Source organism: Lepidochelys kempii, chromosome 5, assembly GCF_965140285.1.
Source record: "Lepidochelys kempii isolate rLepKem1 chromosome 5, rLepKem1.hap1, whole genome shotgun sequence".
NCBI lineage: Eukaryota > Metazoa > Chordata > Testudines > Cheloniidae > Lepidochelys > Lepidochelys kempii.
In genome coordinates, this window is record NC_136384.1 from 109,526,219 (window position 1) to 109,546,928 (window position 20,710).

The window sequence follows — 20,710 nt, forward strand, 5'->3', positions numbered from 1 at the left end:
ACCTGCAATCCTGAGAGGGGAAGAAACAGCCAGAAGGCCTTGGCTGGAGGGTTGAGCACTGGCCCTTCTAGACTGACATGCCCCACAACACCTGCAGGGGTGTGGGCAATTAGAACCACTCACCTGTGCTCCCCATTTAGCTCCAGAAAGGGGTGCTCTGCCCAGAACAGATCAATGACAGCATCTCAAAGTAGTTATGCTGACATTAACTAATGCTCACTGCCCTACTGTGATGTAGGTTGCAGAGGTGGTATTATCTGCAGTGTACAAATAGGGACACCAACTAACAAAGATGTTAAAGACAAATTCTAATTTGGGGTGATTCTGTTTTTGGGTGCTCAACTTGAGATTCCAAGGGCCTGATTTTCACAGGTGCTGAGCATCTGCAGCTCCTATTGACTTCAGCTAAAATTGTGGGTCTCACGGCCCCTGCAAATTAGTTCTTCAATATCTTAAGTTGGGCTTCCAAAATTACTGTCTACCTTTGAAAAACTGGTCTTAAGTGATTTGGTCAGGAAGGTCACATTAGTAGCAGGGCTAAGAATAGAAGCCTTGACCTTGAGTCCTATACTTTAATCACTACACAGGCTCTCACTATGAGGTTATTACACAAAGCAATTCAGTTACTGATAATGGTTGTGATGTCATGCATAATAATTTTTCCTATTCCTCACCATCCCACTCCTTCCCTCCCTGCCCCTTTTTATACTTAGTGGTTGCTGCTCTGAGTATTCAAGCTATTGGGTAGCATTTGCCCCCCCAGTGTAACTCCATTTACTTCAGTGGAATTATGGCACCCATTAATTTGGCCATTGTCTACTCACACAAATAAAATCATGAACATGACAGAATATCAGAAACTACACAGCTGTATAAAACTCTACCTTGTGCAGAGTTTTGCTTCTGCTGTCTGTGAGGTCCAGCCTGATAGGAATATAATCAATGTTGGGTGAAGGAGGGTCAAGATGCTGATATCTAATTCCCATCAGCAAAAATTCCTCACAGCTCATTTTGGTGTTCTGAATCACCTTCAGTTCTGGAACACAGTTCCCACTCGCGCACCTTTGACTTGTTCTGTGCTCTATAATCCAATAGAAGCTGTAGTAAAATATTTGTTTAAACAATAAACTTGATAAACAGTACAGAAAAGCTCAATTTAGCTCAGCTAAAAGTGCAGTAAAAGGGCAATGTAACATAGCATAGGACTCCTTTCCCTCCTCTCTCTCCCTAAATAACAAGTGTGTTGGGTTGACTGACATTTCCCAGCTCTAACTTCAGTTTCTTTGTTGTGTTTCTGGTCAAGTTAGCCTTTCATTCTGGCTCAGATATTAATCCAACAACACCATGCCCAAAGCCTTGAAGCTTTATCGTAGATCTTCAGACAAAGACATAGCCAATTTTGGAGGACTGAGCACCTCCATTTTAACTTCCATTTTATCCCTAATATCTTCCTACTCTCTCTGACTCTTAGTTGCATCACCACATCCATTTTAAGTAACAGATCTTAGCAATGCATATGAAGGAAACTATTGTGGCAGGTATTCTGCCCACTCTCTTTGTAAATGTTGTTAAGACAAACAATTAAAGCATATCATACTGGATCTAGGGAAGAAGCTATGAGGTTGATCTCCACGAGGCTCTTCTTGCTGAGGTTCTCCAATGACAAGTTGACCATGGGCTGGAAGAAGAGTTTCTAAAGAGGCAAGTCTGATTGTACACTCCAGGTTTGTCTTCTTGTCATAGTCAAAAGTGAGCACATTCTTGTCAATCTCCCTGGACAGGCCATAAAACTCAGGGACCTCCAGCACATTGGTGCTCATTTTGATGATATTACAATCTGGCTCAAGTAATTGAACTTGAAGGATGAACATTTCTGTGAATGTTTCTGTTTCTGTAAATCTGTCGAGGATAAAAAATAATTAGTAATATGTCATTACAACTTCCCTCCATTGGCTGTGAATTCAGCATGATCCTCAACTCTGAAATTCCCCATTTCTGCGCATCTCCTTGTCACCACATAACTAGGTGATCAAGTTCTATGACCCTGATAGAGGTGCAGGACTTTTCTCCTGACTCACCCTGATATTGAGGGCTCTGGCTTGGAGGTGCAGAGTTGTTTCCATGGACTCATCCCAAACCAGGTCTTTCTTATTTGTTTGAATCTGGGATAATAAAGGATTTGATTGTCTTATAAAGCATATAGAATTTAGGGCAGGGACAAAGGGGTCTCAGGAAACAACGGTGGGAACAACCAAGCTCAGGGAATTTTATGGCAGCTGTCATGTAGGTGAGCTATAAAGGTGTTCCCAGAAATACATGAGTGAGTTTGCACTCTATCCATTGTATATGCACTATGCTAGGAAACACAGGGTAGGAATGCTACTTACTTACATGCCATTTCTATGACAATGCCAGTGTATGCCACTTTTTCAGTTTTACCACAGCTGGAATTTATCAGTGTCTTCTCACCTTGATTATTTCAACTCCCTTCTCTGAGGCATCTCCAAATCTTAGATCTCCAGACTCCAGAAGGTGCAGAATATTGCATCCTACCTTTTCACACGTATTAAAAACGTGATCACACCACCCTCATGGTCAGACTCCACTGACTCCCTATTCATTTCAGAATCCAGTTCAAAATTGTTCTCCTTGTTTTAAAAAAACTCCCCAAGAACTTGTTCCACTTATCTCATGGACCTGATTTCTCTCTCTCTTCCCCACTCCTGCACCACTATTCCAGTTTCCTCCTCTTCCAATACTGGCTTCTGCTCTGTTTCTTCACACATCCTTACTATTGCTGATCCACAAATCTTCTTTGTAGCTCTTGCCATCTGGCTGTGCCTTCCTGTACCTCCTCTGTACATGCTAATAGATCAATTAGAAACCCTGTATCATCCTCTTATTGATCTGTCTTTCTCTCAGATGGATCATGTGATCTAACATTACACTGTTCACATGTTTATGGAAGTTAGACCTGCACATCTGATGTGATAAACAACATTACACCTTTAACATCAAAATGGACACAGGACTCTAAAAGACTTGAATCTCAGGGAAGATGGGAGGAGAAGATCAGTGGGGGTCACCCAAGGAAGAGAAAGTAACAAGCAAAGAGAGAGGTGGTAAAAAACAGAGCCTATATTGAACCCTGACATGCTACAGATTCCATCAAGGGAAACATTCTATCCCCCAATCTTGGTACTTTAATCTGCTCCAATTCCTATATACCATTCGTTTGGGGCAAAAGAAGGATGGTCCAATGATTAGGGGACTAAGGTCTTGGAAGGTTCTGCTGTGCTGAAGACTTTCCCATGTGACCTTTGGAAAGTCACTTAACCTCTTTGTGCCTCAGTTCTCCAGCTGTCAAATGGGGTTAACAGTACTGTACTATCTCATAGTGATGTTGTGAGGATAAATACGTTAAAAACTTATGTTGCTCCAATTACCATCATATCTGAGAACCTAGTGCCATAAATAGAGAGAATGTGGTAGAGTGGCAGAAGGCAAGTTTGATATACTCCTTTAAAAAAAAAAGAGAACAAATTATTTAAAGCCCCAGTGGAAAGGACAGGGATAGAACTGTTGTGCATGGCACAATGAGGATTCTGTGCCTAGAACTGAACAGCTGTTAAAGCAGAAAGGGGCTGCTCTAATTTATACCAGAGACTATTTCAGGCCCTGATACAGCAGAATCCAGTGGGCATAAACTCTCAAGACAATATGTTTTTGTTTCTCATCCAGGAAAATGATTTCTAAAGAGGGATCATGAGAATTATTTATGGCCTGATTGTCATTTCCTCGCTTACGTTGAATGGTACCTTACTCCTCAAGAAATCCCATTGATGTCAAAAGGATTACTTGTGGAGGAAAGCATTGCTCAGTGGGAGCAAGGGTAGCTGAATCTGACCCTTAATGTCTGTGCAGCACTTTCAGAATGTGATGCATCTTGTAAGTGCTGTTGTCAGTATTAACAGCACTTCGATGCATCCGACGAAGTGAGCTGTAGCTCATGAAAGCATATGGTTAAATAAATTTGTTAGTCTCTAAGGTGCCACGAGTACTCCTTTTCTTGTTGCAGATACAGACCAACATGGCTGCTACTCTGAAACCTGTAGTATACAAATAAACCAATGTTTAGTAATGTCAACAAATATGTTTTCAGAGTGTTTCTTGTATGTATTTTGACAGATAATACTATAAATAGATAGCAGCGTGGGTTATTGGTTAATGATGCCTTCCAGTGTACATAAGTAGTTACTGCAGACATAAATGGAAGAATTTTTATTTGCCTGAAAAATGGACTTCTTTTTCTTCATGAAAAACAGTTGTTTTACTAGTGATAATAATGCATAATGCTTCAGTGCTGCTTACCTGTACAGCCTAAGCACGACCATGTCTTCATCCAAAATTGGACAGCCATTATGAGTATACTTGACTTCATTAGGAAGGAAATGACAGTCAAATACCTATTGAGATGGAAAGAATAGATAAGTAAATGCTGTCAAGAATGTCAGGTTCCAGCATTTCCTTCTTCTTTTCTCTGATTGTCAGAGAAGTGCTCTTAGAACAAAGATACTTTTTAATCTGTATTTTGTTTCTACAAATCAGGAGTCAGACTTTGGTTGTTCAGTGTGTGACAGACTATCCACTTCCTGAACCAACTTCACTGAATAAAAGTTAAACTTCACTGAATTAAGTTGACCATCTTTGCAGGTCATTGTATTAGAAATACAGAGGGTTATGTACCATTGTGAGATTGTATGGAACTTTATCAGGAAGACAAGATTAATGCAATCTCTGGAAGATATTAGGAATATCCAGGGTCTTTTTTGGAACAATAAGTGTGAAGTGGATTTCCTAGGAAATATCTTGGGGTGAGAGGAATGCAAATTCTCCCTTCCAAAGCCAACCTTTTGAAGATACTCATTGTGTAGGAGCTACCTGTTCTCAAAGATCCCCAAACTGTATAAAGTGTGAGTTAAACATGTTGTGAGCATAATGCATTTGAGCTGAAACTATGATGAACTGGTAATCCCAAGAACTCCCCTTGGGTGGAAGGTTGGAGGACTGCTTCTGCCAGAATCCATGTTAGGGTTGGGGTTAATTCTGGTAAGCTCATTAGCATGCATGCTGGTTCATTTATTATTTTTAGTATGTTTTCTCTGTAATTTTTTAGTAAAGTCAACAAATATGTTATCAGAGTGTTTCTTGTATATATTAGCTTAAGAATGAAGTAGGCTTGCATAGGAAGTATTGTGTGTTTCTTTATAACTGTAGCAATTACATCCGTTAACCATTTCTGAAGGAAAAGCAAGCAGGTGTCCTTGGGCAACCTGTCTGTGCTGGGAAATACACAGTGAAGGCAGGGAACTGTGCAGCCTGGAAATATACCAGTCAGAAAGGAGAGACATGTGTCTCCACACAGAAAGGCAATGGCTGGGGAGCTGGAAGCCTGAGAATGGGTGCCCTGGCTGGACTACTAAAGGAAATACAGGTACAGGTGCCCTGAACTGTGGTACAGAGTTAGCAAAAGAAGCAGAGATATATTGGGCACCAAGGGGCTACTGGTATTCTACAATTTTAAAAAGAATAACTTTTTCAGTCAGAGCAGCACGCACTTAAGTTCCATTGACGGGACGTGCTTGAGAGGTTTGCAGAATAATGATGGATTCGCGCACATACTCAAATGCTTTGTTGAATTAATGCTGGATGTGAAGACAAAGATGCATGTCATCAGTGTATCTATCACAGAAGGCAACTCTCCCCTAAAAGTATTGGGCCTTCCATAATCAAAAGCAGCAGCTCTTCAGTATTCAGCAGTCGGTCAACCCTTAGATAATAGAATAGTCGTTAACTAATGCTGGATGAAAATACTGCCTTTTGTTTCTTTCAGTAAATTCCACAAAACTAGAATTTACATTATTTTTATGTTATGAAAATATTTACATTGCAACAGGTTGCCAACATTTAAAAATATAATGTGAATGTCTGTTGCATGTTGTTCTTGTCAACCTGAGGCCAGGTGGTAATTGTCATTTGTTTCTGGGGCTCTTCAAATATATCCCCTGACTTTAATTTTATAAATAGGTGCACAGCAGATAATATTGTAGTCCAGTAACTAAAGAGTTAATTTGTTCTCCAAGCAGATACAGGAGGGTTAAGATAGACTTAACTGGCTACAGTATCCTGGAAATAATCAAACCAGATTCATTGTTGCAACAAATGTTCTAGCTTTTACTTGTGTGGAAGTAGCTTGTGAGAAATGTGGTGGTTATGCTACTGTTTCAATCTCTTGTTCTTTTGAATCTCTCTTCTATGTCTAAGAAAAACTAAGCAACCCCTAAAAGGGTGCCTTGTGATTTTTCAGTCCATAGCATAACAGTGAACAATTTTATCAGCCTTAACCTGCCTTTCTCTTTTCTTTTTAGTGATGACTTTGGTTAACATACAAACATTAATCAAAGTATTGTGAAATACATGTTCTCTATTATAGAGTAGAATGATATTTAAATATTATTTTAATTAGTGAACTAGAAAGTGTTAAATTAAGTTCTCAAATCACAATGTTAAGAAAGAATACGCAGCTGAAGTTAGGACCATTTGCCTAAACAACAAATATGCACGGTGTATAATTTAAAAAAACCCTTCCTGCATGCTAGATCTCCACAGTTCAATGTTGCACTTTAAGGGTCAGCTTCAAAGCTGGTGTAAATCAATGTAGCTCCTTCAAAATCCAGGGCATTACACTGATCAACACAGGTTGAGCATCTGGCCTCAGTCTGAGAACTCAGTTTTCATCATGCATCTCTGGTTTAGGCTGTGTGATCCACCAGAGGATAAGGTTTATCTTATGAATAAACATTTTTACAAGACATCATTAGTTCTTGTTCTTAACTGATAACAAGGGAGATTTTTTAAAAAATGAAGAACCTTTCTACATAAGCCTCCTACCATTGATAGATAGTGATTATAAAATAAAGGCACAATCTGCTTTGCTAAAAGAAACATCTGTTTTATGTTTCCTAATATGTTCTTCTTTTATACGAACAGGCAACTGTAATTGTCTATAAATTTCCTAAGTAAAACAAAGGAGAGCTAAATCTTTTCCTAATTACTGTCTAGCTTTATTTTTTCCACTTCAACTGCTTTTCAATTACAATTTATAATTAAATTGTCACACATTCCTGTTACATTACTCACTTTAATGACAACAAACCGTATCAGACTAGAGACAATTTCTGACTGCAGCATTTACTGGTTGACAGAGCATGCTCAGCACCAACCATGGGCTAGCTTAATACCAGAGTAAAGGTTAGGTTAACACTTTAGGCCAGTGCCTAGGACTCTGCCTCCCAAAGTAATGTGATTAGATTAAAAGCTTTCATTTCAAAAAAAGTTTCTAGCCCTGATGGTTGCAAATAATAGATCGAAAACATGAGCTGAGTGGAAGTGTTGCAGTGACATCTGCCTGAGTCTGCAGACAGCCTCCAGCAAAAGGAAGAGCAGCAGAGGCTAGAGTCAAAAGACTCCAAACACAACAGCAAAGCAGAGCAGGACCGTTCATACCAGACTAGACCCAGGTGGCCCTGTTGGTGCTGCTACTACCCGAGGATGCCACCCTGCTGCTTGTTGATAAGGAGGGCCACCTTCACCAGTCCAAGAGGGTGCCCTCCCAGCTCCTCTGGATGCTGGGGAATTGGAGAGGAAGGCTCCTTGTTTTGGTTGTTGCCTCCTCCAAGTAGCCAAGGTAGTACAGGGCCCCCCTGCCACTTCCCTGGAACAGAAGGCCTTATGAGTAGGGTCCTGGTCACTGAAGGAAGAGGAGGAGGTGAGGGTGAGAGGACAGCTGCTGGCTCTGTTTTCCAGGTGTCCAAGAAGTAAGGTTGTGGTGAATACACATTCCCAGTGCTCCTGGAGAAGTGGCTCCAATCTAGTGCTTGGCACAGCTCAGGGTAGGAATGCAGCTCAGGGTTGCATTATGTTGCCTTCACTCCCTGGAGCCAATGGACTCAGGCAGCCCCCAAAGTAAGTTACAACATCTTTAGGTCTGCTCTAACTTTCGCCCAGCTGCCTATTTCTCAAGGAGCCACTCCAGCCCTGGGGGATTCACTAGGGCATAGAGAAGTCCTGGCCACTCCCCTCTTTTCTCCTATACATGCCCCAAGCATCAAAGGGTCCAAAAGGAGGGGCTTGTAGAAGCTAATTCAGGGTCTCTGAACCACACAAGGATTTTTACACACTGGGAGAATCCTCCCTGAGCAGTTAAACCATTTCTACAACTCCTTTGAGACACCTGAGTGGCACAAAGAAGCTGTAGTGGGAGCAGCATGTACAGGAGTAATACCCCAGCGCCACTACTCCAGCCTTCTCCCCTTGCCCTTACAGTCTGCACATGCACAGAGGCAAAATGTAACTCTCAAAGTTTTGGTTCAGTTTAGATAAGCAACTCTGGTGTGAAAAAATTGTTATCCAGACCACAAATACTTCAAGAAAGAGATTTACTCTGGGTAGTTTGATACTTCTGCTTGCAAAACCAGGAAGCAAGGAGAAGATTATACATATATTAGACTGCATATATTAAAGTTAAACCTACCTTTTCCAATCTTGGGGGGAAATACAGTTTGATAATGGTTTGTTTTGTGTCTATTCATCTTTTATCAGTGCCAGTTTGTCCATGCTTATTACTACTAATAGCTTCTTTCTAATAAACTCAGATGGTGGAATTTACCAGAAAGATTAGATGAAAGGTGATATATGAAGTACACTTTGATGTTGCTACATATTAGAAATGTAAAGAGATAACAAAATCCTTTTATATATTTCCCATCTGTTAGTAATCTGGTGGTTGAGAAGCAAAACAAATAACACTGTATGCAATGTGCTTAATGTATCTGATGATTATTTTTTAATTGCTCCCAATGTAGTGACTGCGTGACTAAAATGTAAAGAGTTTTAGCCTTCTATGCATTACCCTAGGGACACTGGTTATCCTCACTAAACACAAACAAGCAGCTGGTAGGCTACACACTGGCTCCTAACAGAAAGTTTTGAAAGAGCTGCTGATTTAGTTCATCATAGTGGAAACCAGATACAGGTCAACTCAACCTTCATGTGCAGGTGTTACTGTATTCATGAACAAAATGTTTTCAGCACTAGGGATATAATTCTCATCCAACCAGCTATTTTTAATAAAAAATTAAATCTCACTCACAAAGGTGGTTATTACTATGCCTGTTCATTATTACCCCACCCTTTCAGATGACTGTTCCTTACAATAAAACTATTTCATGGCCTTTAAGACACACACACACCCTACCCAAGAGACAATAGTGCAGTAAAATTCTGATCCTACATACCTGTGGAGTTAGTTTCCCAACCCTCTGTGTTATTGGCTCATTAATCACAACTTCCACTTTGCAAGCATCTTTCTCTCTGGGAATGGAAAACTGCAGGTCATCTTCTGACAGGAAGACAGACTGGCCCTTCATCACTTTCACCCCAAGGTTGACACTGATAAAGGAGGAGGAGACGCATCTCAGGATAACAGCGAGCAGTGAAAACAAACTGCTATTCTCAAAAGGCTTCATATTATTAGGGAAATCCAGTTCCCGTCAACTAGTAAAAGTCCTAAACAAAAGAGGTCTTCTCTTCGTTCTCCAGCAGAGTTTCACCATATAGCCAAGGGGAACGACTTTAGTCTCAGGCAATAACGTACTGTATGTTTTCTATTAAGATATGCCCTTGTGATTGAAATTTGGACAAGGGTGCCTTTCAAAGTCTTCTTGGGCTTTAATAAAACTCGTTGATCAATCGTGACAAAAATGATGGATGTGCTTTCAGCGTGCTTTAAATGTCTGCTAATCCTGCAAAAGATAGAGGAAAAAATGGCATGAAGCAGTGAGCATCTATTGAAAAGACAGGCAAAGAGATCTGTCATCAGTCCCACAACTTCAGGTCATGTCAAATAGTAAACTAACTTGACCTCTAGGCAACATTAAGTGGTCAGAAAATGGATAATTTAAAAATGGCACCATCTCACTCAACAGATCTGCTCCTTATATGAATTCTGAGTTGTTCCCGCTGACTTGAAGTATACATACACACACACTAAATCTGGAGTACATATAGAATCCTATATACACTACTTTTTACTACTGGTAGCACTGCGATGCCAACACAGCTAGGAGAGCCTGAACTGGATTCTAGTCTGACTGGTGTATCAAGACAATAGCTAAGTAGGTTCCAAATGGAAATAGACATAGTTCTCCAGATTCAATATAGCTGAATGAAGGGGAGTGGAGCAACTGTCTGTTTGTTCAATCTACCACTGCATTGCAGTGATAAGCTGAAAAAAAATCACTAGCCTCCAATTTAATGGACCCTACCAAGACCCAATCCTTTATTCTCCCTCCGCTGGCTCAGCCGGAGCAGGTTCACTGGAGCACGAACATAAGTGTATGGCATGATGTTGCACTGCAACATTAAAATTGTTGTTGCTGCCCCTGTCAAAGCTGAGAAGAGGCTGATGCAACCAATCGATCAATGGGAAAGGGAAATGTTTGTAGGGAAAATGAATTATTTTCAAATATGTCAGTGAAAACAATAGGAAATAAAAATTACTTGATGTCTCTTAAAGCTCTTAGTTAGAGTTAACCTTCATCCTTCTGAGGTGGATAAACTGAGTACCGGTAAGTTTATTTTGCCTGTGGTTCTTTGAATGACATGTTTATAAATGAAGGACCTTTTTAAAAAGCAGCTGTACTCTTCTCAGGAAAAACAGTCTTTCTAATGTCAAAAAGTCCACCTAGCTAGCTAGGTGTTTAGTTGACCCTCATCTCCTTAACACCTGAAAGCAGAATTTAAAATTTCCCAAACTAATCGAAGATGTTTCACCAAGTTTAGAGAATGACTGTATTTTAATTAAATCTGATAAGCTCTTAAACATCTCCACAATGGGAAAGCTACAGGTTCTGACAGACATTCCTTAAGTTTCTATGAGAAATTTACTCTCACTCCCTATATACACAGAATGTCCAAACTAATGAAAGTTGTACTGCCACCAGTTGTCTTTCCCCCAAAATGATAAAAATCCAGAACTGCCGACCTCTCATTGCCTCCCTTCCTTAATGGCAACAGTTAAGTCCTTGCTAAAGTGTTTCCCAGTAGACTGGCCCCACTGCTCCCTACAATACTGATCAGTCTGACTTTATATTTTATTGAGCAGCCAACAGTAGTTGTAGAAAATTGTTAAACATTATTTACTTCCTACAATACCACAAGACTGAACCACTCACTTTGGCCTCAGTTCAGCAAGGCACTTAAGCATGTACCTAGCTTTAAGCATGTGACCTCAATGGAACTACTCACATTCTTAATCTTAAGCACATGATTAAGTACTTGGGCCCTCTAAACTTCAACTCAGAGAAAACATTTGACTATTTCCTAGGGTGGTGGGATTTTGTTTGTTTGTTTTAATATATATTTGAAACCCTAGAAGCTTTCACTTTTGGTCTCAAATTATATGCATGGGTCAGACTATCTCAGCAAAATCCAACTCTGACAGAACTGACTAAGAACGTACAATCAGAGTCCTTTAAACTTGCAACAGTGACCTGTCAGAGTTTTTCATTAGTCCCATAATTGTATGCATTGGTCACTGAGCCCCTAGCCATTGCCCTTTGATCATCTTCATTTACTGAAGAAGTTAAAAGTGCCAGCCATGAACATAAGCTTTCACTCTTGGCTAACAACCTGCTTATACACTTCACCTCTCCTCGAAATTCTCTCTGTCAGGTATGAGATTTGCTTTTTAGGGAAGTTTTCCAGCTTGAAAACTAACTTAAATAAATCAGCAGTCACCCCCTGCTAAATCCCTGGAGAAAAGACACCAATCACATCACCAGCAGCTACTTCTACTCTCTTGGAGAACAGACTGTTGAACAGTAGGAAACAGATTTTATACAAACTCCCATCTATCTTTTGGAGTGCCTTAAAATCCTCTAAGTGGAAAGATATAGCATCAGGTCCTTCTTCCCCTTCCCCATTTTGTATTCCAACCCCACAAATTCTCCAACCTGGTCAAGTCTGAATAAGAATGTGGGTAGGGAGCACCAAGGATTGCTCCTACCCACCTACATAACCGATGCAAAGGTAAGCTTGTATACAAATATGTGACTGGCTGCGGACCTGTCTGAAACACATTCCAAATATATTTCTTCTCTGCTGTGTCCCTTCACCACAATATGGTTCAGCACCATCTCACCACATAACAATGAGACCCATGATAACAGCTAACGACCTGATGAGCCTCCTCCTCCTAGTGTACTTCAAACATTGCATCCAGTGTGCTCTGCAGTATTTGCCTGCTGAGTCCCATCAGTGGTGCAGTAGGTATATTGCCAGTAATTAGCTAATGTCCTTAACTGGACGGAATCACACTGCTCAGCTGTGTGTCATAGCTAGCAATTCATGGAAATACTTCTTTAGTTCAAGAGGTGGAATTCTGTGCTTTCATAGTAGGAGGATCCTACTATGATCCTACGCCCACACTGATGTGAAGTTCCAAGTGATTGTGGTATCCAACATACGATAATTGTGAAAATTTAGGTGGCAAAGATTTGTTACAGCATTCATTTATAAAGTGTATTGGCATCTTTCTGGATTAAAAACGGTGTTATAAGAAATCATTACCACATCAAATTCAGACCAGGTGTAAGTACAGCTCCACTGGCTTCCCCAGAATTGGACTCACTCACAGTTGGTCCGGATTTGACTCCAAGAAGGCGAGTAATTTGCTGAGCTGATTAGAGAACAAATTGATTTATGTTGTTGCAAAGTATTTTTAAATAGTCTGCATTTCATCTGTGCTGTCCATTAAGAATGACAAGGTCAAGCTTTTATATACTGGCACTGAAAATTACTTGGCATATGACTCTACCTTTTTTCTATCCTTGTATCCCAATAAGTGCAAATCAATCAAGTATCCTCCTTTTCTTAGAAGGGTTTTCTTCACATGTTACATCATTAGAGGATTAACAGTTTCATGAAAAATATCTTCAAAAACTTTGGAAACAACAGATTTTACAAATGTGAAACTAATACTTAACTCTGAGAAAGACCAAAACCAAAAGCACATTGCAGTAATGTATTCTGGCCCACCTGACTTATAGAATGTAAATATATACAGTGAAGATTTACGAATGATCGCAGTGAATGAGCAAGTTAGTCTGTTAAAACCATGGATGCAACAGTCTACATTACTAGCTTCCTTGTAATTTCACCCATAGCAGAGGCAGGTAGACACAACTCCTCAAAAGACTGTCATACCACCCACCAAGATGGCAGCTGAAACAAAAATTTCCTTTGAAAGCTCTGGGATATCTTGAATTATAGGATGGCAAGTGGGGCAAAGTGCTTTGATTCACACTCAAGTTCCTGATTGGTTTATATGTTGTAAAATACATTTTCTTTTCTCTTCAAGAAAAAAATCCATATAACATTTTATTTAATCATGGGTAGCCAGCTAGCATTGTAGATGACTTGTTTCACTTCTTGAGTTCCCGTCTGCAGTTCCTACACGTGGTGTTTCCAAATCAGCATTTCCTAACACATACAAACTAGGGCAACCCAAGACAAAAATAAATCACCTTAATAAGTGCAATTATTCAGGAATGAATAGAAATATATTCTCTTTGTTCATAACTATGTACATTTGTAACTTGTTCTGAAGGAAAAAACCCTCCAAATGTACTTACTTGCAGTTTATTTAAACAGCTACTTAATCCACCTCGACATCTTTTTGGATTTCAATTTATTTACTAATCTGAATTGTTTCTGCAATACATGGTGCTTTATGGAAAAATAAAAGGAGACAAAGTCTCCACAGCTAAGAAATTACAGCCCAGGAGCCCAGTCATTCAAACCCTTAATGGGATAACTCACCTGAGTAAGGGGCTGCAGGATTAGGCATTAAATTACCCTACACAGATGGGTAATGGATATAACTAACAATTGAATCTGGATACCTGTTGTTGAAGTTTGGCATGTATCTTGCAGTGCCAATTATTAGAGTATATCAGCTGTAATCCTGGTATCCTTAGAATGACACCTCATCCCAGTCTCTAAACATACCTATAGTGGAGACTGTTAGGGGTCTTCCCTATCGCCAGACCCTCTCTTTGCTAGAGGACATTAGCAGTGGGAGAGGTAGGTCAAGAAGTGGAATTCCTGAGTGCTGCCACGCTGCAACATTTAAAGCTGTGCATTGAGTGCCAAAAGACAGAATGACTGTGGATTAGATGCATAACATTTTCGTCTATGCAAGCCAATGCAGAATGAATGAGGCACAGCTACCATAGAACGGGGACTGCTTCTCACCTTCTAAACCTTTGACCAGTTACAGATAAGATGCCAATTTCTTAAGACACAGAGGGTGTTTAGGTAGGAAGAGCATGACTACTGATTTTTGGGTTTGACTAGAACATTAACTATCCTGTAGCACTTTGTCAATGATTGCAAGGGGTCAGGCCCTCAGGTTTACATCTGACCCAACTGATGGCATCTCCAGTAGATCAGAGCTCTCTCACAGGGTCATTGGTTCACACTGAAAACTTTTCTTTTAATCCACAGACAAGATACAATCAGATACAGGGATGAACTGATAGGTGTGTCCCCTGAAGTATTATTAACAGAACCCAACACTATTTAGCTTGCAAGACATGATGGAATCAGAGTCTGGGCAGTGTGACTGCAGGATGAGAACTAGTTAAAAATTGATATTGTTTGGGAACATTGTTGTTTACTTTATGTGCTGCCTGTGTGCCTGAAAAAGTGAAGAGCCCTACTGTCTATCCAGGTAAGAAGCATTTCCAGGGTCTGGGTCATAATGCTGCTTTCACCCACATCATACTTACATGTATTTCTTGACTCTGACTAAGAGTGAGCTGATCTATTTTCTGTGCTCCTGGACACTGTTCCATAAACTCAGGGCAATGACATAGGTAAATATGCCAGAAGCTGGGAATGGGCAATAGGGCATGGATTACTTGCTGATTATCTGTTCTGTTCATTCCCTCTGAAGCACCAGGCATTGGCCACTGTCAGACGACAGGATACTGGGCTAGATGGACCTTTGGTCTGACCCAGTATGGCCTTTCTTATGTGCTCTCATGCAGAACTAGTTGCCCTGTGTCAAATAGTAAGGGATGTGTGTGTGCAGGAAGAGGGTTAATCAGAATTAGGCAGTTTTCTCTCATTACCCCTGGAAAACATGAGTGAAGAATTTGGCTTTTTTTATGGGAGGGTGGGGGGCAGAGTATGTGGAAGGGCATGGCGTGGGAAGCTTCTTCTCTTTGAAATGCTGGATGATAGACCTATTGTCCTGTTGTCACTGTCTGTCATAGGCTTGTTTTAATCAATTGTGCCTGAAGGTGTAACACTAACAGACCCCGGTCGTTGGGGGGGGGGGGGATCGAACCTGGGGCCTCTGAAGCTTAGTGCATGAGCCTCTACCACATGAGCTAAAAGCCAGCTGCCTGTTAGCTCAGGCTGTAGAGCAGACTCCTTTTATATCTCTCTCTAAATGGCCTCAGTGCCACTAGATGGGACACAACACCACACCTAGAAGGTGTGTGGGTTACACAGGCAGTGCTGTTATATCAGTGCACACATACACGCCATATGTTCCTGCCATTTTGTTCATTTCAATGCTGTCTCTTTAAGTCTTTAAAAATGATAACCTTGTTTTTTTCCGTCACTTACACTGTGGCTGCAAAACGAAAGGACATAAGGGATCCTTTTCCGTTATACCAAAGCATGAAAATGAAAGATATGAAAGTGAGAGCCTTGAGCGTGACATTCTCCATTCAGAATAAGGCCAAATTTAAATCTGGGAATTATTACTGCAAGTCATTCAAGCAATCAGTGGATAAAACCATCTCAAAGCAGGATGCCTTGTCTCACATCAACAGGAGCACAAACATTATTTTGAAACAGTCTGCTCCTTTTTAAAAATTTGTGCCATTCTTAAACCAGGTGTTGCTTTGCTAGAAATATACATTCCAGGCACTACAAAAGCGTACCTGAAATATCATAGTATCCTTCCAAACTTGTGTGTTATGGAAACTTAATAAGGCTCAGTCTTTTCATCAGATACACCTGTGCAACTCTCACTGAAGACTACAGGAGCTGACCACCAGTTCTGAGGGAAGACTTTGGCCCAAAAATGTCTTAAATCCACAATCAAACAGCAGGATTTAAGACAGTCTTTAAATAACCAATATGCAATTTAAAAGAATCTGTAGGAAATATTCCAGCATGATCTGACTTATTTAGAACTTGTGAATGGTACAGTAATCTTTGTGCATGCTATAGGCCTGATTCTAATCACAATTAATCTGATGTAAATCAGGAGTAACTCCATTGACTTCAGTGGATTTATACTGGTGTAAAACCACCATAAATAACATCAGAAATAGGCCCAATAGCTCCCAATTACAGTACAGAATACCCTATAAAAGAACTTTAATTGCTGAGGACTGAAATCAGTGGGAGTTGGATCAGGCCATAAGATCTGCACTGTGTGTGGCTCTGGGTGCCTGGGAGTTTTCACTTAGCAATTGTATTTTTTAAAGGGAGAGGGACAGTGGGGAGGGGCGTGGCTAGTGTGGGGTGAAAGTAGGTTTGGTTTATTTGTAACGAACAATGTTAAGAAAGATTAATGTGTAGTAGAAAAAACCACATTGGAAAAAACAAAGAAATTTAAAAAACAAAATAAGTTCTAAAATTCCTTTAAGAAAGAAAAAAAGATTATTAGCCTAGTTAAAACTTAGCCAGGGGCAAAGGCAGGAACTCTGAGCTTCTAAATTATGTAGCTGTCACCTTAGACCATGCAATTAACACAAAATCGGTTCTGGCCAGTTGTTGTTTAATGTTCTAGTCCCATTCACCACAAAACACAGATTAGAGGCCATACAGAAACCAGATACTTAGCATAGCTTTTTCGCTGCATTTTGTGATGCAAGAGAACAATACCCCTCTTTTTTCCCCCCTTTCAAATAGCCCTTATATGTGTATGTAACTCCTGTATGTTACTTGACATAGCTAAAATCAAAGGACAATAAGTATTTCGGTGCATGATGCTTTAATTATTATTTCACAGCAATCTTTTTTCTCAGTCAGGGAAAATAGCCCTCAGACAGAAAACTGAATCAGATATATCCAGGTCTTCCTTGTATATCCCTCCTCTGCCACTCTGAGCTAGATCACAGAAAGGACCTGCCCTTTTTGCACTACAGCTTATCAGTACAAGGCTGGTTATGACGACAGGCAACACCAAAAATGCCAATGATTCCTTGTTTCATCCACACTTAACTTGTTTTATGTTTGTTGAATTACTCAATTTACTTAAAGAAAAGGAGTACTTGTGGCACCTTAGAGACTAACAAATTTAGTTGAGCATAAGCTTTCGTGAGCTACAGCTCACTTCATCGGATGCATTCAGTGGAAAAATCAATTTACTTAATATCATAACCTAACATAATGCCATGAAAATGTCTCCTGAACAACAATTGTGCATCACAAAGTTACACTATTTGAGGATGAAACTGAATTTGCTTTCCATAATAGCTCTGTTTTGGGCCTCTCCCAAGGCAGATTGCCAGTTATAGTCTATTATACTTACCTGGGTTTGTTTGTTTTATAATGTGTAGTCCTAGTGGGAGGCAAACGCATTTCAATTAAAGTCTCTCTCACACTCTCTTCATGGGTTTAATGAAAGTTAGATGTACGGCGGCTGCCCTTAAAAACTTGCCATTTTCCCTAAGATAAACACAGATATGGTTGCTTCATTGTGGAATTCCCTGATCCTAGCAGTGACTGAGGACATCCAACTACAAATAGTAATTGCGTTTCTAAAGCAACGGGAACTTTTTTAAGCGTCTCCACTGGGGAGTGTTTAAAAATGCATCCTGAGTTTATTTTTTATTGGGAAATCATCAGACAGCATTAATTCTCATGTCACTAATTTTCAGACTTGATTGTTCTCAACATAATACCACAACTGTTATGTAGTCAGCAATAGTTCACACAAGCCTAAGACATTAGACTGTTCAAGAGAAGAAACGTTGGCCTGAACACTTAAGTTATACATAGCATCATAGGAATTTTAAAGTTCTACCAGACAGCAATGGGGACCACTTGGACTTATCATATTTGAAGCATAGCTGAGCCTTGTATTATTGCACTGTAATGTCAGTCATAAGCACATGAGCTTAAATCCCATTGTTGAACTCAAACCCACAACCTGCTGGGCCTGGGGTGACAGCTCTATCAAGAAAGCAGCATTGTCAATACTGGAGAGCATATATATACATAACTGAAGAACAGAATGCGGGGGTGCGAGGGGGGGGTGGGGAGAGGGGCAGGGAGAGAGAGAGAGAGAGCTAATGTGTGAATTTAAAGCTCAATAGCTATTCCACAAGTGTATGGACACTTTTATTCTGCACTAAAAGTTCAGAGTCCGCTTCGGAAGTGGATTAACTGAAACCTCTCAAAGCACACCAAGAGCAGAATAAGAGCATCCAGACAGGGATCTAACATGGAATAGAGACTGAACAATAAGTATTCTATACCAGCTTTTCCCTGTGTAGACAAGCCCTGAAAGCACTGTATTTCTACCACTGCAACAATGAGAGATTCCAAGGACTGGATGGGACTCTTCCTAAGAGAGCAGTGCCCCATTTCTTCATCATCAAATAGAGCTCCTGGAACTTTGTAAAAGGTAGACATAGAAAGAAAAATGAAGAGGGATGAGATTTCTCTAAATTAGGAACAGATACTTTAAAATTATCTAAACAACCCAGCCCTCTTTAAAGAAAAAAAAAACAAACCCCACACAGCATCCCATACAGTCAACAGTGCATTGTTAAAAGGGCATTGTGATTAAGTAGGTCATAGTTTCCGACAGACTAACAAGCTTGTTACACCCATTGCTGCCTCCCTTCAAAACTTTGTCTTCCACACAGCTCCTTTTAGTGCATTGCTTCTCTTTAAAGTGTTACATTTATTTGTTCATACTGTTAGAGAGTTTTAAAACTTAGATATAGAGGTTGCAGTGTTAAAAAGAGACAATTATGCTGAAGATAATTGGAGAGACCAACAGTTAAAATCAGCTCTTCCTTTTGCATTTTAATACATTTGACTCCCTACAGTTAATTTCTAGCTGCAGGACTGCACTGCATGAATACTGTAAATATTTTCCACATAAGAAGGTAACTAGGAGGTCTCTGTCCTCTTCTTATTTAACCCCAGAGAAACAGTTTACCCACAAGAAGCTGGGAATGTAAAGATGAATCCATTTTACTGGGGCTCTTTTCTTATTCAGGTTCCCTGGGTGTTTTTTCAGAATCATTACACATCTAGAAAGCAACACTCTCTAAACATTCACACCCCCATGGTACATATATTCATTAGGAATCAAGGGCTCCTTAACGTTAAAACCATACACAAATATATAGCGTTATCTTCTTGACAGCTGTCTGAAGGAAACTATATATTCCAGCTTCTGGTAGAACTTGATTGGTGTCACTGGTAAAATATTACTTTCCACGTTATCCTTCCTTCCTCCTTTTTAATCCCTGTGGAATTATACACTGACTGAATTCCTCTGCCCTCAAATGGGAGCATAATGTTATTGTGGATGGTTATTTTAGGGATGGGCAAATCAGTTTGGGAGAAATAGGAATCTTTGCAAATCTTTGCCCATTTCCCGATCACACACCAAACTTTTTGGAAAGTTTGAAAATCAGTTAAAACCTCCCACTAACTACTCTCTCCCCAGCTACATCTTGTATGTAATTATAGGTCTTCTTGTAAGAGGTAAAAGAGTAACCTAGGGAAAAATGGGGTAGGATCTTCATTTTGCCTTATTCTGGCTCCCATCATCAAGGAGTGGGCCATGCCTCACTTTTGGTGACAAAAGCAAGTAGCTCCTCCACTGGTCTTGCTGGCTTCTCTGTTTTAGAACTAAGTGACACTCTGGAACTTCCTTACAACATGTTAAAGGATTACGAAATCCTGGAGCTTGTGTGATCTCTCACTTCCTTTTGTGTAAAGCTGGCAATTCTTAGAAAGAGGGAGGGATACTGGGCACTCTGGGTTTTTACAATCATGCTCCGTGCTTACTGTGTGACCTTCAAGCAAGTAATTCTAATGAGAGACACTAAATAATTGTTTAAAATAATGCATTCACCTCTGTAGGTCAATCAGAATTTGCAATTAACAACAATATTATGCATGTATACAGCATCTTTCATTTGAGAACCTCAGATTGCTTGCAAAGAAACTTAAGTGTTGTTATTCCTACTCTATGGGTGGGGGAAAATGAAGCACAGAGCAGTTACTTGCTTGAAGGTCACACAGTAAGTCAGTAGAAAAGTCAGGAATAGAGCCCAGGTTTGCTCACTTCCTGGTCAAACCACTAGACAACACTGCCTACAGGATACTCAATACTGTTAACACTCAAGCATTCTAAAGCTGATCTTTTTTGGAAGGTGTCTCTCATCAGAATTATTCCAGGCTGGTAAATGTGGTAATTTTGGAGCAAAAAAGTGTAATGCATCATTCTTTAGCAATGTATCTATCTCTTAGATAAATAAATAAATAAATTTCTTCATTGTTCAAGATGTTTGCATAGTGTATCTCCACTATGCCA

General features: G+C 40.0%; 1 protein-coding gene and 1 long non-coding RNA gene across 8 annotated transcripts in view; one reads left to right on the forward strand and one right to left on the reverse strand.

Annotated features, from left to right (window-relative positions):
- Positions 1-20,710, reverse strand: part of FREM1 (FRAS1 related extracellular matrix 1) — a 103,508-nt gene that overhangs the window by 80,031 nt on the left and 2,767 nt on the right. For all 7 annotated transcript variants that reach the window (XM_073345426.2, XM_073345429.2, XM_073345428.2 and 4 more), the window contains exons 2-5: positions 9,357-9,863; positions 4,372-4,466; positions 1,598-1,899; positions 885-1,081 (exon numbers count right to left, since the gene is read on the reverse strand). In XM_073345426.2, the coding sequence (XP_073201527.2) occupies positions 885-1,081; positions 1,598-1,899; positions 4,372-4,466; positions 9,357-9,587 (825 nt within the window). In that variant the 5' untranslated portion in view covers positions 9,588-9,863. The remainder of the gene's footprint in view (positions 1-884; positions 1,082-1,597; positions 1,900-4,371; positions 4,467-9,356; positions 9,864-20,710) is intronic.
- Positions 14,747-20,710, forward strand: part of LOC140911737 (uncharacterized) — a 51,360-nt gene continuing 45,396 nt past the window's right edge. The window contains exon 1 of the long non-coding RNA XR_012159115.2: positions 14,747-14,854. This is a non-coding gene — a long non-coding RNA (uncharacterized LOC140911737). The remainder of the gene's footprint in view (positions 14,855-20,710) is intronic.